The sequence below is a fragment of the Gavia stellata genome, chromosome 4, assembly GCF_030936135.1.
Source record: "Gavia stellata isolate bGavSte3 chromosome 4, bGavSte3.hap2, whole genome shotgun sequence".
In the NCBI taxonomy this organism is placed as follows: domain Eukaryota; kingdom Metazoa; phylum Chordata; class Aves; order Gaviiformes; family Gaviidae; genus Gavia; species Gavia stellata.
Window position 1 is genome coordinate 37942524 of NC_082597.1, and position 17517 is coordinate 37960040.

Sequence of the window (17517 nt, forward strand, 5' to 3'; positions counted from 1 at the left end):
GTTTCTACTTCTTAATGATTTCTGTTGACTTGAGGTTTCTTTAAGGGTTGGGGGAGAGTGATATTTTTTTAAGCATACAAAATTATCCAGGATGCGTCTCTTACAATGGCCTCACTAATGCAGTATTTCTGACCCATGGACATGAATGTCCTTCTTGCAGCCTAACAACTCAATGGAGCATTTATGAAAGGTAAAAGGTGAAATCCTGACCTCACTAATGTCAGTAGTAAGACTCTTGTAGACTTAATTTGATGTTGTGTTTCTACAAAGTATTTGCGTATTGTGAACTGGAATGAGTGAAAACCTAATGAATAGCTCTATACCTGTTGATTATCATTATTGCATATAAAATTGTTGCATTACAAAAAAAATTATTGCACTACAAATTATGATAGCAGAGAATTATCTATTGTCCTGAACATTCGCCACAATTTTTAGAACTACATCTTAAAATATAAACCAAATCAGCGAATGTCCATGATCAAATGAAGTAAAGCTGAATTAGGGCAGTAGTGAATCAGGCACTATGCGCAGTTCCAGCCCACATCTTACCAGCCCTCCCAACAGGCACTTCCTCATGGACCAAAGGGAAAAGGGGAATCACACTGCAAGCCTTGAGCACTAGCCACACAGAGTGTTACAGACTTGAGAGGAAGTGAATTACACCACAGAGGACAAATACTGTCCGGAAGGTTAAAGACTATAATTCAAAGCTCAGACTCAAGACAGGAAAGTTGTTCTCTGAAGAGTGTCTCTAAAGGATGTGTCAGTTCATTTTCTTTTCACTTCCAAAACTCTGTTGTTAATCAGATCTCTTCTTGCTTTTAATACAAAAGCCGAGACCTGCAAATCCAGTTGTGGAGGCGCCTAAAGAGCTATTAACATTTCAGTGGCTATGACCCAAACAAAGCCCCTGTCCAGGGAGTGACCGAGGTTGGGGGTAGGAAATAAACAGCTTTTTCTTGCAAGGCTGGACTTGGTAGGTAGAAGATGGTAGCTGTTTTTAGACAGCTAACTACATTATGTTCTTTCTCATGGAAGTTTTCATGTAATAGGATTATTTTTTTTTAATGTGTGTGTTGAGCAGTTTATTCATGCAAAACAATGTGCAGCTGATGTTAGTCAAAAAAGAGGAAAATTTTCCTCCAAAGGCTCACAGAAAATGTATTTGGAAAAATAAAGTGACTGTTTGTTATTTGGAAACCCAGCAAAATGCATGATCATCTACTGAAGGGAGAAAGATAAAAGGCAACAGAATCTGTTGCCTGATGCACATTGGAAAGAAATATGAAAAGACCTGTATGAAAGGAAATCCAAAGGAAAACTTCTCAGCAGGGTGACCTAACTGATAACTTGCTGTCAGGCTCTGGGCCGTTCTGCCATGCTCAGGCTTGCTTGGACTGTTCTATTTGAAGAGTTCCCTTCGACCCACCAGCTGTAACCCCAAGTAGTTAATCTGTGTTGCCCACAGTGTTTTTGCACATAGTTGTTGCATCATCATAGCATAGTACGTACAAATAGTACCCCAACTGTACACATCCACATTCAAAGCTGATACTTGGAGAAAAAGCCATTATTCTTACAGGTTAAAAAGTTCAAGTACCCCCTTCTATTGAGGCATGTCCTGCATTACAATGCACACACCTGGGAAGGAGAACCTGGATTCTGTACATTTCTTGAATGGAGATGCTTGAAAGGGTAGAATTACGGTGGAATTAAGAACATTATTGCTGTAGCTAGTATAGAAATGAATTTGTAGGAAGTGAACTGCTCCCCTGCTCCACTCAAGATGCCTTTTCTGGCAGCTTTAATGTCAGCAACTCAGCAGACAAATAATATAGGATGCTGTATTAAGTAATGCAGAGGAGAATGGGGGAAGAGGGAGAGGATTGTCTCAACTGCAAGTTTTCCTTTGGCACCCTCTCTTGCTTTTATTCAAACCTGTACAGTGTAAGGATATAGGCTGAATAAATCCAGATTCCAGTCTGGTGTCCACAATGGTGACAGCATTTGGCTTCTGTTCCAGTTCTTCACCTACCTATCTACTACAGTCTGTTGCTGTTTATGGACACAGCAGATACATATTCATGATCTGCACAAGGCAGATAGATGAAGTGCTCTGTGCTGAGTCTGCATGTACGAATTTGGAAAAGTAAATGAGAAATACTCAAATGAAATTGATACTAAACATAGGAAGCATACTGATACTCACATTAATTCTGACCCAAGGCTCATCTATTGAATGAACAAATTAACAAAGCCAAGGGAAATGCAGGAAAGAGAATAAGCAGTTGTAAAAGAAATTGCCCCTGTGTCCCAGATACTTTTTGCCCTAATCTGTTAAATATCAGAGATGTGGTTCAAATCCCCCAGACTTGGGCTTTGTAACATCTTTTATTTTACTAGCATTTATTATTGGGATTCTTAGTCTCAATGAACTTTGGTTACCTGAGTAGAGGGAAGTCCCTGGCTTACCCTTTTTCTGTCATAGGTTATTTTACATAGTCTTCTTTCATTTGTCTTTTTCACCTCTCTAAAGTAGATGCCAGCAATCTTTACATGTCTTATTAATGCCCGAGATTATTCCCAGAGCTTATTCTTTGTGGCATCTTCTGGGGATCCCCACTCTTCTGGTACTGCAAAATATATTTTCAGATTAGGGTTTTCAATACTGTGCAGTATTTCAGGTGTACCTGGACATGGCCACATAATCCTATGTTTTGCATATCACTGTTTTTCATTCTTTCTGCAGTCTGACAAGGTTTTTTGATGTCACTAGAGAATTGACTGGTGTACTTAGACCTAGCCCAAGTGATGCTCAGAGTGATTTTCAGAGTCAGTAAAATTATCTGTTGTTCTGTTAGCTGCACAGGTGTTTAATTCTTACTTGAACCTGTCAATACTGAATTTCATTTGCCATTGTGTGTCTTGTTCCTTAACATGGTTAAACCCCTCTGAAGGGCTTCACAGTTTTGCCAGGACTTGATACAAAAGTATTTCAGTCATCTGCACAATATTCTGCCTCCTTAGCTGCTGTGATCTCCCCAAGACATTAATAAATGTATTATGTATTACGTAAATGTTCCTAGTGGGAGGGCTTGAGTAAATGACTTATACTCTTGTCATGATGAAAAAAGACCATTTAATTGCACTCAGTTTCCCTTTTCTTCATTAGTTTTTGATCAATGTGAATATTTTGCCACTCAGTCCACGGCTGTTCAGTCGCTTCGGTCGCCTCTTGTGAAGAAACTTATCAGGGGCCTTTGAAAGTCTAAGTAAATTAATTCAGCTGATTCTCCTTTATGTAGTATTTTACTGACATATTCAAAGAATTCTAATAAATTAATAGGGCACAATCTCCCTTTGGGAAAACTAGGCTGAGTGGAACTTATCGTACCATGACCTTCCTTTCATTATTTTGCTTTTCATTTTCATGAGTTGACATGATGCACATGCCTAACTTACTGGTCTGTTGTTCTGCAAAGGTTATCCAGGAACCTTTCTGGAATACAGTATTTGCTTCTTTACAATTCTCTGCAGTTCTCTGTGGTGTTTCCCAGTGGTAGTGTTGTATTTTTTTCCTGCAATACACAGACAAAAGAGAGGAAGGAGTCTTTCAATAGCAAGCCATTGGTGTCTAGAGCTCTGTATTTTCAGCACTCAGCAGGTTTCAGCACAAGGTGATATGTAATCTAATCTTGGCGCAGCTCTATTTCCATACTGATTTAGCCACTAAAACACATGAGCACAAACAATAGATGTTGTTTGGAGTTTTACTTTAAATTATTTACAGTATCGAGTAACTCTTTAATCTACGGGCAGGCTTCTTAAAAGTTTTTTCCATCACATGCGTTGTGTTTGTATTTTAAATGTAACTATGGAGGTGGTAGATAACTGCACTGCCCTGTTTGTTGTATAATTGTATTTCTTTTGCTGGTAACATGCAAGTTAGGCTTAAAAGTAATTTGCCAAGCATAATTTGGATACAAAAAAATCTACCTAAAACCTACAAATGATTGTTTCCTGTTTATTGAACGTCTCTAGGTCACAGGGCTGAATACATGACAACAAGGTAAGATATTTTTATTTGACTTGATTTAGAGTTACAAACATAATAAAATCTTAGAAATTACAAATTTTAGAACAAGTTCGTAAGGGTATATAATGTTGTTGTTGCTGTTGTTACATAAAGTGTGTACAGGCCCTGTGTGTTTTGACATTCAGCATTTCTGTTTCTGCATGCTGATGGGTAAAGGATCAGACTGTTCATTTTCCTCATTCTTGTGAGCTGCTTAGGCCAGTATCAAGGGTGGGACAAGCTGGGAGATCCTTAAAAATACTTGTGAATCACACATCAAATTTGGAAGTTGCAGGGGGATTTTTGGTGCTAGAAAAGAAATATTTTTCACTTGCTAGAGATACCTTGCCTCTCATGGTTTGTAATTCACTTGGTCGGTATACACAGTTCAGAAGAACCTGATACAGAGATGAATTTAGGGGATAGGCTGCTGCTTTGATAACCTAGCTCTGGACAGGAATACCTTCCTCCCCCAGCATCCATGTGTTTGATACTTAAATAGACCTATCTATTCACAGAAGAGAAGGGATACAGTGTTATAGCTCCCTGCTTTGTGCAGCACATACTTTTTCAGTTGTGTAATGCCACACCTGCGATGCTGCCTCCAGACATAAACACAGAGGAGCACTGCAGCCCCCAGGCTATCAGGCTGTGGGGGGGCAATGGCAACTGTTTGGACTTGCAGCTGCCACTTGTGTGTATCACTGCTACGGGCACTACCCTTCCCATCCCAGAGACAGCAGCAGGAACGTCCAGCCCAGCTTTTCTGGTCTCACTCTTCCTTTCGCTTTCCATGCGATACACCCTTGCTCAATGCCTTCTCTTTCTTCGTTTTGCTTCCTGAACAGGAATGTCCTTGCCACCACCCCTCATCTTTGAACTTTAAAAAAGAAAAAGAGTCTTGCCCTCCCAGCTAAGAAGTCTGGATCTGGCTCTGGCTCTGCCTTTGCTGGACCGCTTGGTTTTGTATAATGTCTTCTGCCTGGCCCCCCTATTCCTGGGATCATCTCTACAGACTTAGACCAGTCTTTCTCCCACCACTCCATAGTCAATTTTAGCTCTGTAAAGTTGGACTTACTTTCTTTCCTTCCATGACCCCAGTTGAAAAGCGATAATAAATCAGAGCATTCTTCCCAATTGCTGACATTAATTCTGAGACCTGTGCCTTTGACTTTAACTCTGCCCCCAGATGCTACCAGGAATGCATGGAAGTCAGCAAGCTTATGTCTAATGAGAAGAATGTTCTTTCTTGACTCCAAAGCACATGACTCATCAGGCTCACATCATCCTAAATTCCCTGCTGCGTAAGCAGCTGAAAGAAGATGGTGGATTTGGGCAATGATTTTACCTTAGTAAAGTGGGGGAGCAGCTTGAAGCCATCTTACCTCCTATCTTCTCACAGCTGGTCACTTAGAGAAAGAAACTCTGAGGGAGCAGGGCCTGCCTGTCCATTCCTCAGCACCAGTTTCCCTGCTTTGGCTGGGACCTGCCTATTGCCCCAAGGTTCAGTTAAGTTTCCAGACTGTAAGATGTGCAAACGGAAATGTTCTTCAAGGTCAAAGTTAAATTGTAGAAGGGAAGAGGATATCTTTAAAGATGAGTTTAAAACAGCAGGTAGTACCCAAACAGACCAAGGTCCCACCACTTAATGTTCTATACATTATTCTTCCTCACTGTTTCCCCCCAAACATTTGATTTTTTGCTAGTTCCTGAAAAACCTGTAGAAACATTGGACTGCTGGTGCAGGGGAACTAGGAAAGCTGTTGGCATGTAGCATGCCCTGACATTCACAAAATAAATTGTGACCTAGAGAACAATATTTATTTCCTGTAATCACTTTCAGTTGTAGTCATCACATGTGTAACACACTAGGTAAACATTTTGCAGACCAAAGTTGTGTGTGTTCTTCCTTTTCTTTTTTTGTTTTATACTGCTTTTGTTTATTTGTTTCAAGTTGATATTCTTTTAATTCTTTTAGCTAATTTGCAAGGTGTTTCTTTTCTTGTGTGAAGATGTTGATGGTTGGATGTGGAAGGCTAAAGCTGTTTAACCTTCCTGGCTCCAGTTGAAAATGCAGACAGTTTGGTTTTGAGGCATCTTAGGAGTGTGCTGAGCAGCTTTAATTTGCATTTGAAGCTTCTCCAGCATGAAGCAACTTTTCTGCTTGATAAGAGGTGCTTCGAGTGGCCTGTGTTCTGCCGTGGCTGGCAGGATAAATTCCAGTGGTTGCTGCACATTTCATGCATGACCGCAACAAAAAAGGCCATTCCAATTGTGCAGTGTTTGGAATAAATGTATATGGTAAAACTGCAAAGCAGGGATTCATAAAGAATGTCAATATTTATCCATAAGTAATGTGTTTTTAATGGGGGAGTTCTCCACTCTTTAATCACTGTTACACTTGAATTTGATGGAAAGTCTGTCTTTGATAAGTACTGTGTTTATTTCTCCCTTTACAATGTTCTGTTGTTTTGCCATGAGCTTACAGACATTTCATTTTATTGTGTGACTTAATTCTACCTTGCTCAGTAATCATATTCCCTTCCCTTAGGCCTCCAAATCTTCCCCCTAAGCCCCAGAAACACAGGAAGCCCAGACCCCGATCACAGTATAATGCTAAGTTGTTTAATGGTGATTTGGAGTCATTCATCAAGGTACTGGCACCAGCCACCCCAGTGGCTGATCTCAACATTTCTTACTATAATGGTCACCACCTCACGTGAGCTGAGGCAGATCATTATGTTTAAGTCTGTCCTGGGGCTCTTTTCTTTCCCGGTTGATCAATATAATACTTCCTGAAGTCAGAGGGGAAGAGGGGGATTCATTTCTCACATTGGCCTCCCTACGATTTTGTTAATCAAGTAGGGATAGTATTGGCAGCCTGGTTTTATTAGGAAACTTAGCATCACGTAGAAGGTAGGATGTAGTGGTGCATCCCACGACTTAGCACAATTTCCTGCTTGCCATTTTCATTACATTTAGTATTCAAAGTCTGTGGAGAAGCAGTATTACCCTGGGTTTGATATCCAGCTTTTGATTTCCTATGACTTTAGGAATTTATTATATTGTTTGAAATTATGATCACCGCTGTTCTGGATCTTGTATCTTTGCTGTATTTACTATCTTCTTCTTTCTCATACTTTTATTTCTAATAATGCTTCTAGCCGAGGCCGAAGGAACTCTCACACAAGACATCAGGTATAGTTCTGGTGACAAGAGAACCGTCTCTGCCTCGCTCTCGGGTTGCATTCATGCCTGGCACAAAATTAGTTCTTTCAAAGACCTGGAGGGAGAAGTTTGCATTAAGAAATGAGTGTACGAGTACAGCAGGTAAAACTGAACCAGAGCACAACTCTGGAGTGTTTGTAGTCATAAATGACGGGTATTTCCATATTCATTAACAAGCACGTGCCTATCTCAATCAATTAGTGCCTCTGGACACTAGCTGACAAAGCTAAGGGAAAGAAATCTTCAAAAAATATGTAACAATACATTTATAAACGCAGTGAATGAAATTCCTGACTGCAAGCTCTGTGAACTGGGTTTGAATGTTACAGGGATTTTTTTTTTCCCTGTGCAACATAGCTAGCAGCAAATATTTTACAGAACAAATTCTGTGCTCAGTGGCACCATACCAGTTTAGCTGTCTTGAATCAAGCTTTTTTTCGATGGGCCGAGGCCAATCGTATGCAGTTCAACAAGGCCAAGTGCCAAGTCCTACACTTGGGCCACAACAACCCCATGCAATGCTACAGGCTTGGGGACGAGTGGCTGGAAAGCTGCCCCACAGAAAAGGACCTGGGGGTGTTGATTGACAGCCGGCTGAAGATGAGCCAGCAGTGTGCCCAGGTGGCCAAGAAGGCCAACGGCATCCTGGCCTGTATCAGAAATAGTGTGGCCAGCAGGAGTAGGGAGGTGATCGTGTACCTGTACTTGGCACTGGTGAGGCCGCCCCTGGAATCCTGTGTTCAGTTTTGGGCCCCTCACTACAAGAAGGACATTGAGGTGCTGGAGCGTGTCCAGAGAAGGGCGACGAAGCTGGTGGGGGGTCTGGAGCACAAGTCTTGTGAGGAGCAGCTGTGGGAGCTGGGGTTGTTCAGTCTGGAGAAGAGGAGGCTGAGGGGAGACCTCATCGCTCTCTACAATTACCTGCAAGGGGGTTGTAGAGAGGTGGGTGTTGGTCTCTTCTCCCAAGTGACGAGTGGCAGGACAAGAGGAAATGGCCTCGAATTGCACCAGGGGAGGTTTAGACTGGGTATTAGGAAAAACGTCTTCACTGAAAGAGTTGTCAGACATTGGAACGGGCTGCCCGGGGAGGTGGTTGAGTCACCATCCCTGGAGGTTTTTAAAAGACCTGTGGATGAGGCGCTTAGGGACATTGTTTCATGGCGGACTTGGCAGTGTTAGATTAAGGGTTGGACTTGATGATCTTAAAGGTCTTTTCCAACGTAAACGATTCTGTGATTCTATTTCAGCCACCCTCAATAGAACTATAGCAAAAACTACTATTAATATGCAGGCAGTGCTGTGAGGTGCAAAGACTTCCAGGAAGTCATTCATGGTATAAGATATGAGTATCATGAACAGTTTCTTGCTCAAGGATGAAAGTAAGCAAGAAGCAGAAACTCCCACAACAAAAGGCTCTGGATTAGAGAAGCACAGAGCAAATCAGGAGAAATGGTACCCCATCGTTTTCCCTCACAGAGAAGAGGATTGTGCTACATGGCAGTGTGGCTGACAGGGTTTACTTGCAAGTGGAGAGTCCTACATAGTTGTCTTTCAAAAGGAAAGAGGGAAAGAAAGCTGGTAGCCTTACGACATTTGTCAGTGTGGGAGCTAACCCAGGAAAGCATCCCTGCCCAAAGACCATGTCATTCCTGATACGGATGAGTAATTTTGACAGGCACAAAAGGATTACAGCTAGTGAAATACAGTATCGCACCAAATTGCTTTTTGTTACATTTTTGCATCATAAGAAATAGTAATTGGACGCAAACATACATTTGCTGACTACACACATCAGATTAAATTCACAGCCACGGTAGGATCACTGTTCTTGACATTTCACCAAACACAGATTGTTACTTCAAATTATTTTTTTGTCATTAGATCCAAAATCCAAAGCTATTAGTTTAGATTATTTCAGGGACTTAATTAACTACAAAGTTATGCATGGTTCTGAACAGATTCTCCAAAACCAGGTATGAAAGTAATTTTTTTTTTGTAATTTCTTACTGCAAACACTATCTTTTCGAGGCTTTACGTTCTTTGCATGAACCAGTGTACTAACAGGAGATACGGGTGCATGTTGTGCATGTTTTCTAATACTCTGCTTTTTTGGAGAGCCAGGCTGCTCAGTGTTGGTGAAGATGACAGCTTTCCTGGGTTTAGCAACTGACCTGTTCCATGGGGGTTTTTTTATTCAGCTGTTACTGAATCATGGTACAACTCAAACAGAAAATGCTCATCCAGACATTACTGATTCTTGGCTAGCCAGTCTTTGCTAGGTTTTAAATTAAAAGACAAACAAGCCACAATTTAAATAGCATAATTAGCAGTACAGTCTTTTGTAAGCCCCACTAAAACAACATGGAGTACACAGAAGATCAGGGGTTAGGTTATCTCAGGAAGTGCATTGTTTCATTGCTTCCCTGTGTGTTGTTTTTCAAACTTTTTTTAGTAGTTGGCTTTTCTTCTACTTGGGCTTAATTCATAAACTTCCCATTAATGTAATTCAGCATGAAAATGAAGGACTAGTTTGTAAGAGGAAATGTGTATTTTGAGTTACAGGGTGCTTTTGAATTCATGGGCTTGTAGTGCAGACTGGCTTTACATTAAATTTTCAAATGAATTAGTCAATTCTCTGAGTACTTACATATTTGAAATTCATTTGGAAAGAAAAATTATAGCTTCCAAGACAAGAATTTCAAAGGTACTTATTATTTATGAAACAGGAATTTTTCCAGCGTAAGCACCAACTTTTCTAAATAATTTTTAATCATATGATTTGTGTCTTTAATAGATACTTGATGACTTGTAGTCATTAATGTGCTTGGGGTAGAACATCCATTTTTTAAAGTGCCAAAACACACAGACGAAGGACTGTGACGGTTCTTTTGGAAAATCAGCAGTTTAAAGGAACAAGACAAATAACTCACTGAAAATTAGTGTATAGACATCTTCTCCCCCTACCATCACAAGCATTTTTTCTCCTTTATTAAAACACCTCTACTTAACTGAAAATGTAGCTATAGACCCACTGCTGTGTCATGGCTGAGACCAGGAGCTTTGATTCCTGAGCTCTGCCAGATGCAGGTGGGGAGGTGTAGGCTGTGACCTCCCTTTCCCAGTGCCTTGTGCCTACAGAAGAGGCAGCTGAACCATGTGCTCAGCTCAAAGTGGCTGCAGTTCACCACCCAGTGTATTACCAGCTAGTTAGGGCAGCCTGAAACAGTGTGCCAGGCCATCATCTGCCCTATGTTACGACATGCAAATCAGCAGAGCACGTAGGAGTGCTCAGGTTGGGAGGGTGACACCTGGTACCCCATGCAATATCATTTGGTGGCTCTTCTCCAAGAACTTTTCTGATAGTCCAGAAGGTCCAGAACAGGCCTTGTCAACTGTTTGTGATCAACATTTTTAACAACAACAACAACAACAAAAAAAGCACCTTGAGGAGTTAGGTCCTGTGTAATTAGGTGCATGTAGGATTTTCCTCACCAGGAAAAGAAAGGTAAGTTAAATGGATGCAGAGAGATCATCTTCATCATGAATTATTATTTTTAATAATAAACTTTTTAAAAGGCAAATTCACTGCTTTAACTCATTTTGCTTCAAAAATCTAAAACACATGCATGAGCTTAGATGTCACATACAGTGTTAGCCAGATACAGTGGCAGAGGTAGAGAATGAAGTCTCTGAATTTCCCGATTCAGTGATTTTAACAAAGAGCCATAATCTTTTCTCTTCACCTCTTCCTTTCCCTCCCTCCCTAATGGAAAGAGAACTCTGTTAGAAAATGTATGTTTTCTTATGGGTTTTTTTGCCAGCACTGTATGTCCATCTGGATTGACCAAGAAAATGCATTTTCACATTCAGTACAGAGTAGGGAGGTTTCCTCTTTCTGGTCTGCAGTTCACTCTTTCTGCTCTTGTTTTTCCAGGATTCAGGTCAAGTCATTCCTCTCATCGTGGAAAGCTGTATCAGATTTATCAATTTATACGGTAAGCTCTGAAACATACTATGTCATTTCATTATTGCCCTGACTTTTTTGTGTATCTTTTGCATAATGCATTTACCACTACAGCTTTGTTTGTAAAATAGAAATTAAAAGTGTTTTAAAAACTAGATTCATTTCTCACCACTGCCTTCCATCTTTGCTGCAGGTCTTCAGCATCAGGGAATTTTTAGAGTGTCTGGTTCCCAGGTGGAAGTCAATGATATTAAAAATTCATTTGAGAGAGGTAATTGCATTTTCATTTATTCGAGCACCTTAATATCCGATGTTTAAATTTCTTTTAGATTCTAATTACTTGCTTGGCTGTTTAAGCAGTTTGTATGCACTTTGTGTGCTGCACCTAAAACTTTGCACCATCATATGCTTAAAGATTAAGTATAATGATGACATGTATATGTTTTTCCCCTGTTACGTCCTAGGAGCTTGAGGTTGTTTTTCATTTTGTTTAGATAAGGCATATATGACTGTTGAATCAACTGTAAACTTGTTAATGATAAACTGCAAATAATAGTTTGTCTATATTTTATTTTAAAGATCCTCAGAAAGGAAAGAATATGTTTTTTAATTAGATTCAAGAGACTACTTAACGCAATTTGAGAACCCTGTTACTTAATCTTCTGGAATACAAGTGCTCAACTTTCTGGTCCTTCTGCCAAAGTGGCATCACAATCAATGAGAATACGGGCTGTGAAAGGGTTGTTCCATTTTCAACCACTGTTTTCATTCCCAAAGGAAACTTCAGCCCCAGAGGAGGAATTATCGGAAAGATACCAGGAAGTGAAAACAGCTTTTTAAACATTAGTGGCTTGCAACACCCAGCCTAGGATTGCTCTGCTAGGGGAGCCAGGATCTGGCAATCCCCTAACTGTGTTAAAACAATACTAGTTGCAATTTTTAAAAAATCTTACATTCTCTTTTCTTGGGTTTTAGAAGCTGTTTTTTTAATTCACAGGAAAACCTTTTGCATATCATCTGCTAATGAGAAACCGCTTGGAGCAATAAGTCCTGTGACTAAAAGCATGAAAAAATATGCACAGTATTTTTTCTCCTCAGGATTAGTTATATATCTTGTTAAACCTGATCTTGTCTTTGACAAGATACGTGAAGCAGCTGTTTTTACATGCTAAGTGAAGCCACATCCTCCTATTCTCCACCTTTTAAATCTGCCTTATTGCTAACTGCTTCTCCTAGGTAGTGTTATTCTGGGAGATATACACATTTTAAAGCGTTTCAAAGTAAAGATTAAGTCTTTAAAATTACATGTAGTTCATTTATGGCCTTCAGGGTTTCAGTTCCCATACAGTGTTTTCACAAAATGGTTGCACATATTCCTGAACGTTTTAGTTTTTCAGAATGACAGATTTCCAATTCAGAGTTCTCTAACTAGATTTGCTTTATGTAAGCTCCCAAAGAATAGTTTGAGAAACTCTATTCCATTAAGAACATTTGGCTTTTTTATTTTACTAACTGTAAATCATAACGTGTCCATAAATACTTAGTTGGAAGTTCTGGACCTAAGAGATCACTAGGTTATGTAATTTAAAGGAAGCTTTATTTAGGCTGCCGGTTTTAGTTTAATCATAGCCTGGGATTTCTAAATCAGTGTTTATTATCTTACTTGAATGCTTGCATTGCCACCTCCCACACACTAAAAACAAAAAACCCCCAAAATGTCACTCACTTATAAAAATGTTGCATGCAAGAATGCTCCGCATGTGTGTTTCATTCACTTCATTTACTTTTTAAGGTGAAAATCCTTTGGCAGATGACCAAAGTAACCATGACATTAACTCAGTTGCTGGAGTACTGAAGCTCTATTTCCGAGGGCTGGAAAATCCTGTCTTTCCTAAGGAAAGATTTAATGATCTTATTTCTTGTATCAGTAAGTAGAAATCTCTATTTCTTTCTCAATAGAATTTTACTTTCATACATACAGTAGTGGCCTGAAAAAAGAGCTAACTTCACAGATTCTTCTGAGACAATTTGTTTGCCATCTGTAACAGTCTGGGTCAGTTATTAGTCATACTTGCAGCTGTGGTTGTTCCCTTTTTCCAGTGGGATTAATGTACAGTACAACTCTTTGTTTAACAGGGCAGGAAGAATATCTTTTGGTATACAAGAGATAGTTAAATTTAAACACATTATTATTTTCCTCTGTGCACTGGGGCAGACAGAAGGGGATAAAGTCATGACTGTCCAAACAGAGTATGTTACTTTCCACAAAGGTTTTCATGCCCTGTAGCTTGGAGTCAGTGCTGGTGAATAAGTAACCAACTGTTCAGCATTGTGTGGTTCTGGACCTTTGTTGTGCTCAGCTTAAAACCCCGAGGCCAGCAAAACCCTTCAGTGCAGAAATGGAGGGGAGAAGCTGAGTGCTGTCTGCAGAAGAGCCCCGTCTGCCTTCCAACACACAAGCATGACCAGGCTGTAATGGGATGCCTTGGAGGAGTGTTGCATGGGTCTGTGCACTGATGGTGTTTGTGGCCGGACACAGAGAGGTTGTAGTCATTTAGGAAGTTCTCAGTGGATGAGTGAATTGCTCTGGCATGCACAAAACCTCTTGCAGTTCACAGATCCCTGCAGATGTTGAGGAGGGGTGAGGCCAAGCCAACCATCAGTAGGCTTACTGTTCCCTGTGGGTCCATTAGAAGTGCTCAGAGGTGCTAGCTTTGTGGAAGAATTTCCTCCTTTCAAACCCTTCCTTTGTAACTTGCCTGCTTCAGCCGAATGGAGAAAGAGGCAGTTCCACAGGTAACGAGGGCCAGTCCTTTGGGATATTAACTAGGACAGGCTCTCTCCAAACTGTGTTACTTTGGCAAAGGGGTCTCAGCCCAGCAGCCAGGACCGCAGATCGATGTGTGCACAGTGTCTTGGGCTGGCCAGCAGATGGGCTTTTCTGCTCCCTGCCAGGGGAACCCAACGTGTCTGGTTTCCTTCCCACATAGGGAGGACGGGAGTAACTCAGCCTGGAGGTTACAAATACATAGATCACTGTGACCAGGTCTATGTGCAATATTTTGTGTTTCATTTTTGGTGGGTTTTTCTGCAGCTGTTGCTATTTACAGACTTGGTGGTACCAAGGAGTCCTGAAGGACCTCAAAACCGCAGTTTATCAGTCTGATCCCTGCTGCTGAGGGGGACATTGTCTCTTTAGGAAGCATGTTCTTGGTTCTGCCTGAGTTCAGCTTTAGCTAACTGCGGTGCCACAGCCCAGAAAATGTCTGCGAGTCATAGAAATTGAAATCTAAAAAGGGATCGTTTTGACTGAGTGATTTTCTGCATGACAGGGATGATGGAACTTTACCTAATAATCCTGCACTGATTTCCATAACTTCTGGATGAATTAAAGCATGTCTGCTAGAAAAATTTATTGATTTAATGGCTTCGGTTGACAGAAAACCTACCACGTTCTTGGATAAGCTGTTCAAATGATTAATCACTTTCATTGTTAAACATTTGTACCAGATTTCCTTTTCAAAATTTCTGCTGTCAGATTCTGCCCATTGGATCTCTTTATGACTTTATTATTTTGACTAAGCATTAAGAAAAATAGAAATGGTGGTTCTTATATGTGGAGATGGTATTGCACTCTGCTGTGTTGAAGAGCTTTAAATAGAATTGTAAAATACCAAGAATGAGTATTCGGCTTACAGAGATTATACAAGTGAGTGCTTAGGAGATGCAAAAATATTTGCCCAAAACAACCTTTTAAATGTGTTCCAAGAAGAGGAACCTGGATGATTGCAAAGAGTTTCTGTTCACCATTGAAGCTTCTGAAGACAGGATGGGGTATTTGGAAAGAGGGCTAGAAATTCAATGGACTGAGTACGTGTACATGGCACCTGCGCAGGCGGGAGAGATTCACCAACCTCTCAGAGCACCACCAGAGAGGGATCAGGTTCAGTTATCCCAAAATGGTCTTTTGTTATTAAGACCTTCAGGGAAAATGGCAATGAATACTAGATCCCTAACATTAGGCCTTGGTTTCCTTAGAGGATGTCCAACTATTGCATGTTCAAGGTAGGCAGTGGATTATTTTCTTGGAAAACAGTTGACAACCTTTTTTTTAAATAATAACATCGTCCAGCAGAGCTGAAATCAGTAACAACCAATAGCCTGGAACAAAGTCACTGCTTTTCCCAGCCGCATTTTTAAATGGGACAGTTATTGGGAAAGAGGTGTTGCCACCTCATCCTGTAAGAATGGCTGTCCTCTGAGGCTGTCATAAGTCTGGATTATCATCTCTAGAACAGCTTGTCAAAACGAGGTGTAATGACTGAGTAGTTCTGCTAGGTTTGACTTCTGCTATTGCTGTTACAGAAGAAAGCAGAGGATTTTCTTCCTGATAATGTGTTGTAAGAGTCCCTGATCTGTTTCTGGCAGGTTTTGGAGGAAGCCAGGGGAGGATTATTTTGTTGTTGTTTGGTTTGGTTTCCACAAGGTTGTTTTTCGGGGCACTCTAAAATAGCATGTCAATGCCTTCCTTCAGCAGAGGGAGGAGAGGTACGTTTGGAACATGGCAGGACAAAAGGGGTTTTCTCTTTGAGCACATCAGGGTGGGTTTAGTTTGTGTTGTCACAGCAGGGGTTTTGAATGTGGTGTGAGCAGAGAAAGAGTCTTTCTTGTGCCTTGCACCCACAGCCAGCACCAGAACCGCATGCTGGGAACAGTGTGTCTGCCTCTTCTGATGATCTGAGAAGCCTGAGTTGGAGTGTTTTTACAGCTGTGTACCTTGTTAAGTGGCCCACTACCTCCAGGGAATAAGATGTTGGGTTTTTTTGAAAAAACAACAAGCATTTCAGAACATACTACCTGTCATGGTTTAGTTTAAATGGCACCTATGTGGTACATACTATCAAAAACTGTCTGTTTCCAAGATCCTTTCCAGTGCTACCTTTTAACCTTAACGTTGTGTATGTCTTGCAAAAAGGAAGACGCTCTAGGCAAGATTTTTCTCCCACTTCAGACTTTGAACCTGACATACTTCAGGGCTACAAAGATGATTAGGGGACTAGAACATCTTTCTTATGAGGAAAGGCTGAGGGGCTTGGGTCTTTTTAGTCTGGAGAAGAGAAGACTGAGGGAGGATCTTATCAATGCTTATAAATACTTAAGGGGTGGGTGCCAGGAGGATGGAGCCAGTCTCTTTTCAGTGGTGCCCAGTGACAGGACGAGAGGTAATGGGCACAAACTTGGTCATAGGAAGTTCCATCTAAACATGAGGAGGAACTTCTTTACTTTGAGGGTGGCAGAGCACTGGAACAAGCTGCCCAGAGAGGTTGTGGAGTTTCCTTCTCTGGAGATACTCAAAACTCGCCTGGATGCATTCCTGTGCAATCTGCTGTAGGTGAACCTGCTCTGTCGGGGCGGTTAGACTAGATGATCTCCAGAGGTCCCTTCCAACCCCTATCATTCTGTGATTCTGTGACAGTTGCATTAGTTTCTTTTTCTGTGCTCGTGTGGCCTCACAGTATGTTGGTCTTCATGTTAATGGGAGCAGGGCCAGACTCCCTTTCCTCTGTGAGAACACACATTACTGTAACTTCTTTAGATCACAATTGATATGTAAAGTGTAGAAAGCTTTCACATTTTTAATTAAGAGGGTTTAAATACTCTTAATTCATATTGCATTCACTATGATAAACAGTGAGGAAAGAAATAAACATTAAGTTGTTTTCAAATAGTTTTTTCAAGTTAAATATCAGTATGGCTTTTTTAATCATTGGCAGAAATTATTATAAAAGGGGGGAGGGAGAAAGCAAATTCATAAAGTTAATGTTCACATAAAACTGTAAAAGGGCAGAATGTCACACATTTTATATGGAAATGTAACGTTGCCAGTGAAAAACCCCTTGAAACCGAAGTACTTAGTTATGGATGTCAAGCATAATTGAGGCTACAGCTGCAAAATGAACCTTTCCTCAGTACAGCCACTGAGGAATTCCTTTGCATTTATGCATATATTTCCAAATGAAATAGAGCATTGTGTTTTAATGCTTTCCCTTTTGCAAATACAGTGAAACAGTGCAAAAGGACTGTGACTTTTAGGGCAATTTGTATTAATTAGACTCATGAGAACAATGTTATTCTGTTTGGGCTTGTGAATTGGTTTAGATAAAATTTGGGCCAAATTATGACTTATCCAGACCAAGCATGAAACATAGGACAGAACGTAAAGAATTCATCTGATTATGTGCCATAA

At 40.6% G+C, this 17517-nt stretch overlaps 1 protein-coding gene across 2 annotated transcripts in view; it reads left to right on the forward strand.

The window, feature by feature from the left end:
• The window catches only part of SRGAP1 (SLIT-ROBO Rho GTPase activating protein 1), a 148745-nt gene that overhangs the window by 109298 nt on the left and 21930 nt on the right, over positions 1-17517 (forward strand). Inside the window, exons 11-15 of one of the 2 annotated variants that reach the window (XM_059817120.1) lie at positions 4045-4072; positions 6630-6732; positions 11241-11301; positions 11464-11541; positions 13063-13197. In XM_059817120.1, coding sequence (XP_059673103.1) covers positions 4045-4072; positions 6630-6732; positions 11241-11301; positions 11464-11541; positions 13063-13197 — 405 coding nt within the window. Of the gene's footprint in view, positions 1-4044; positions 4073-6629; positions 6733-7242; positions 7277-11240; positions 11302-11463; positions 11542-13062; positions 13198-17517 lie in introns of both variants that reach the window. The other variant, XM_059817121.1, reaches the window with a different exon arrangement.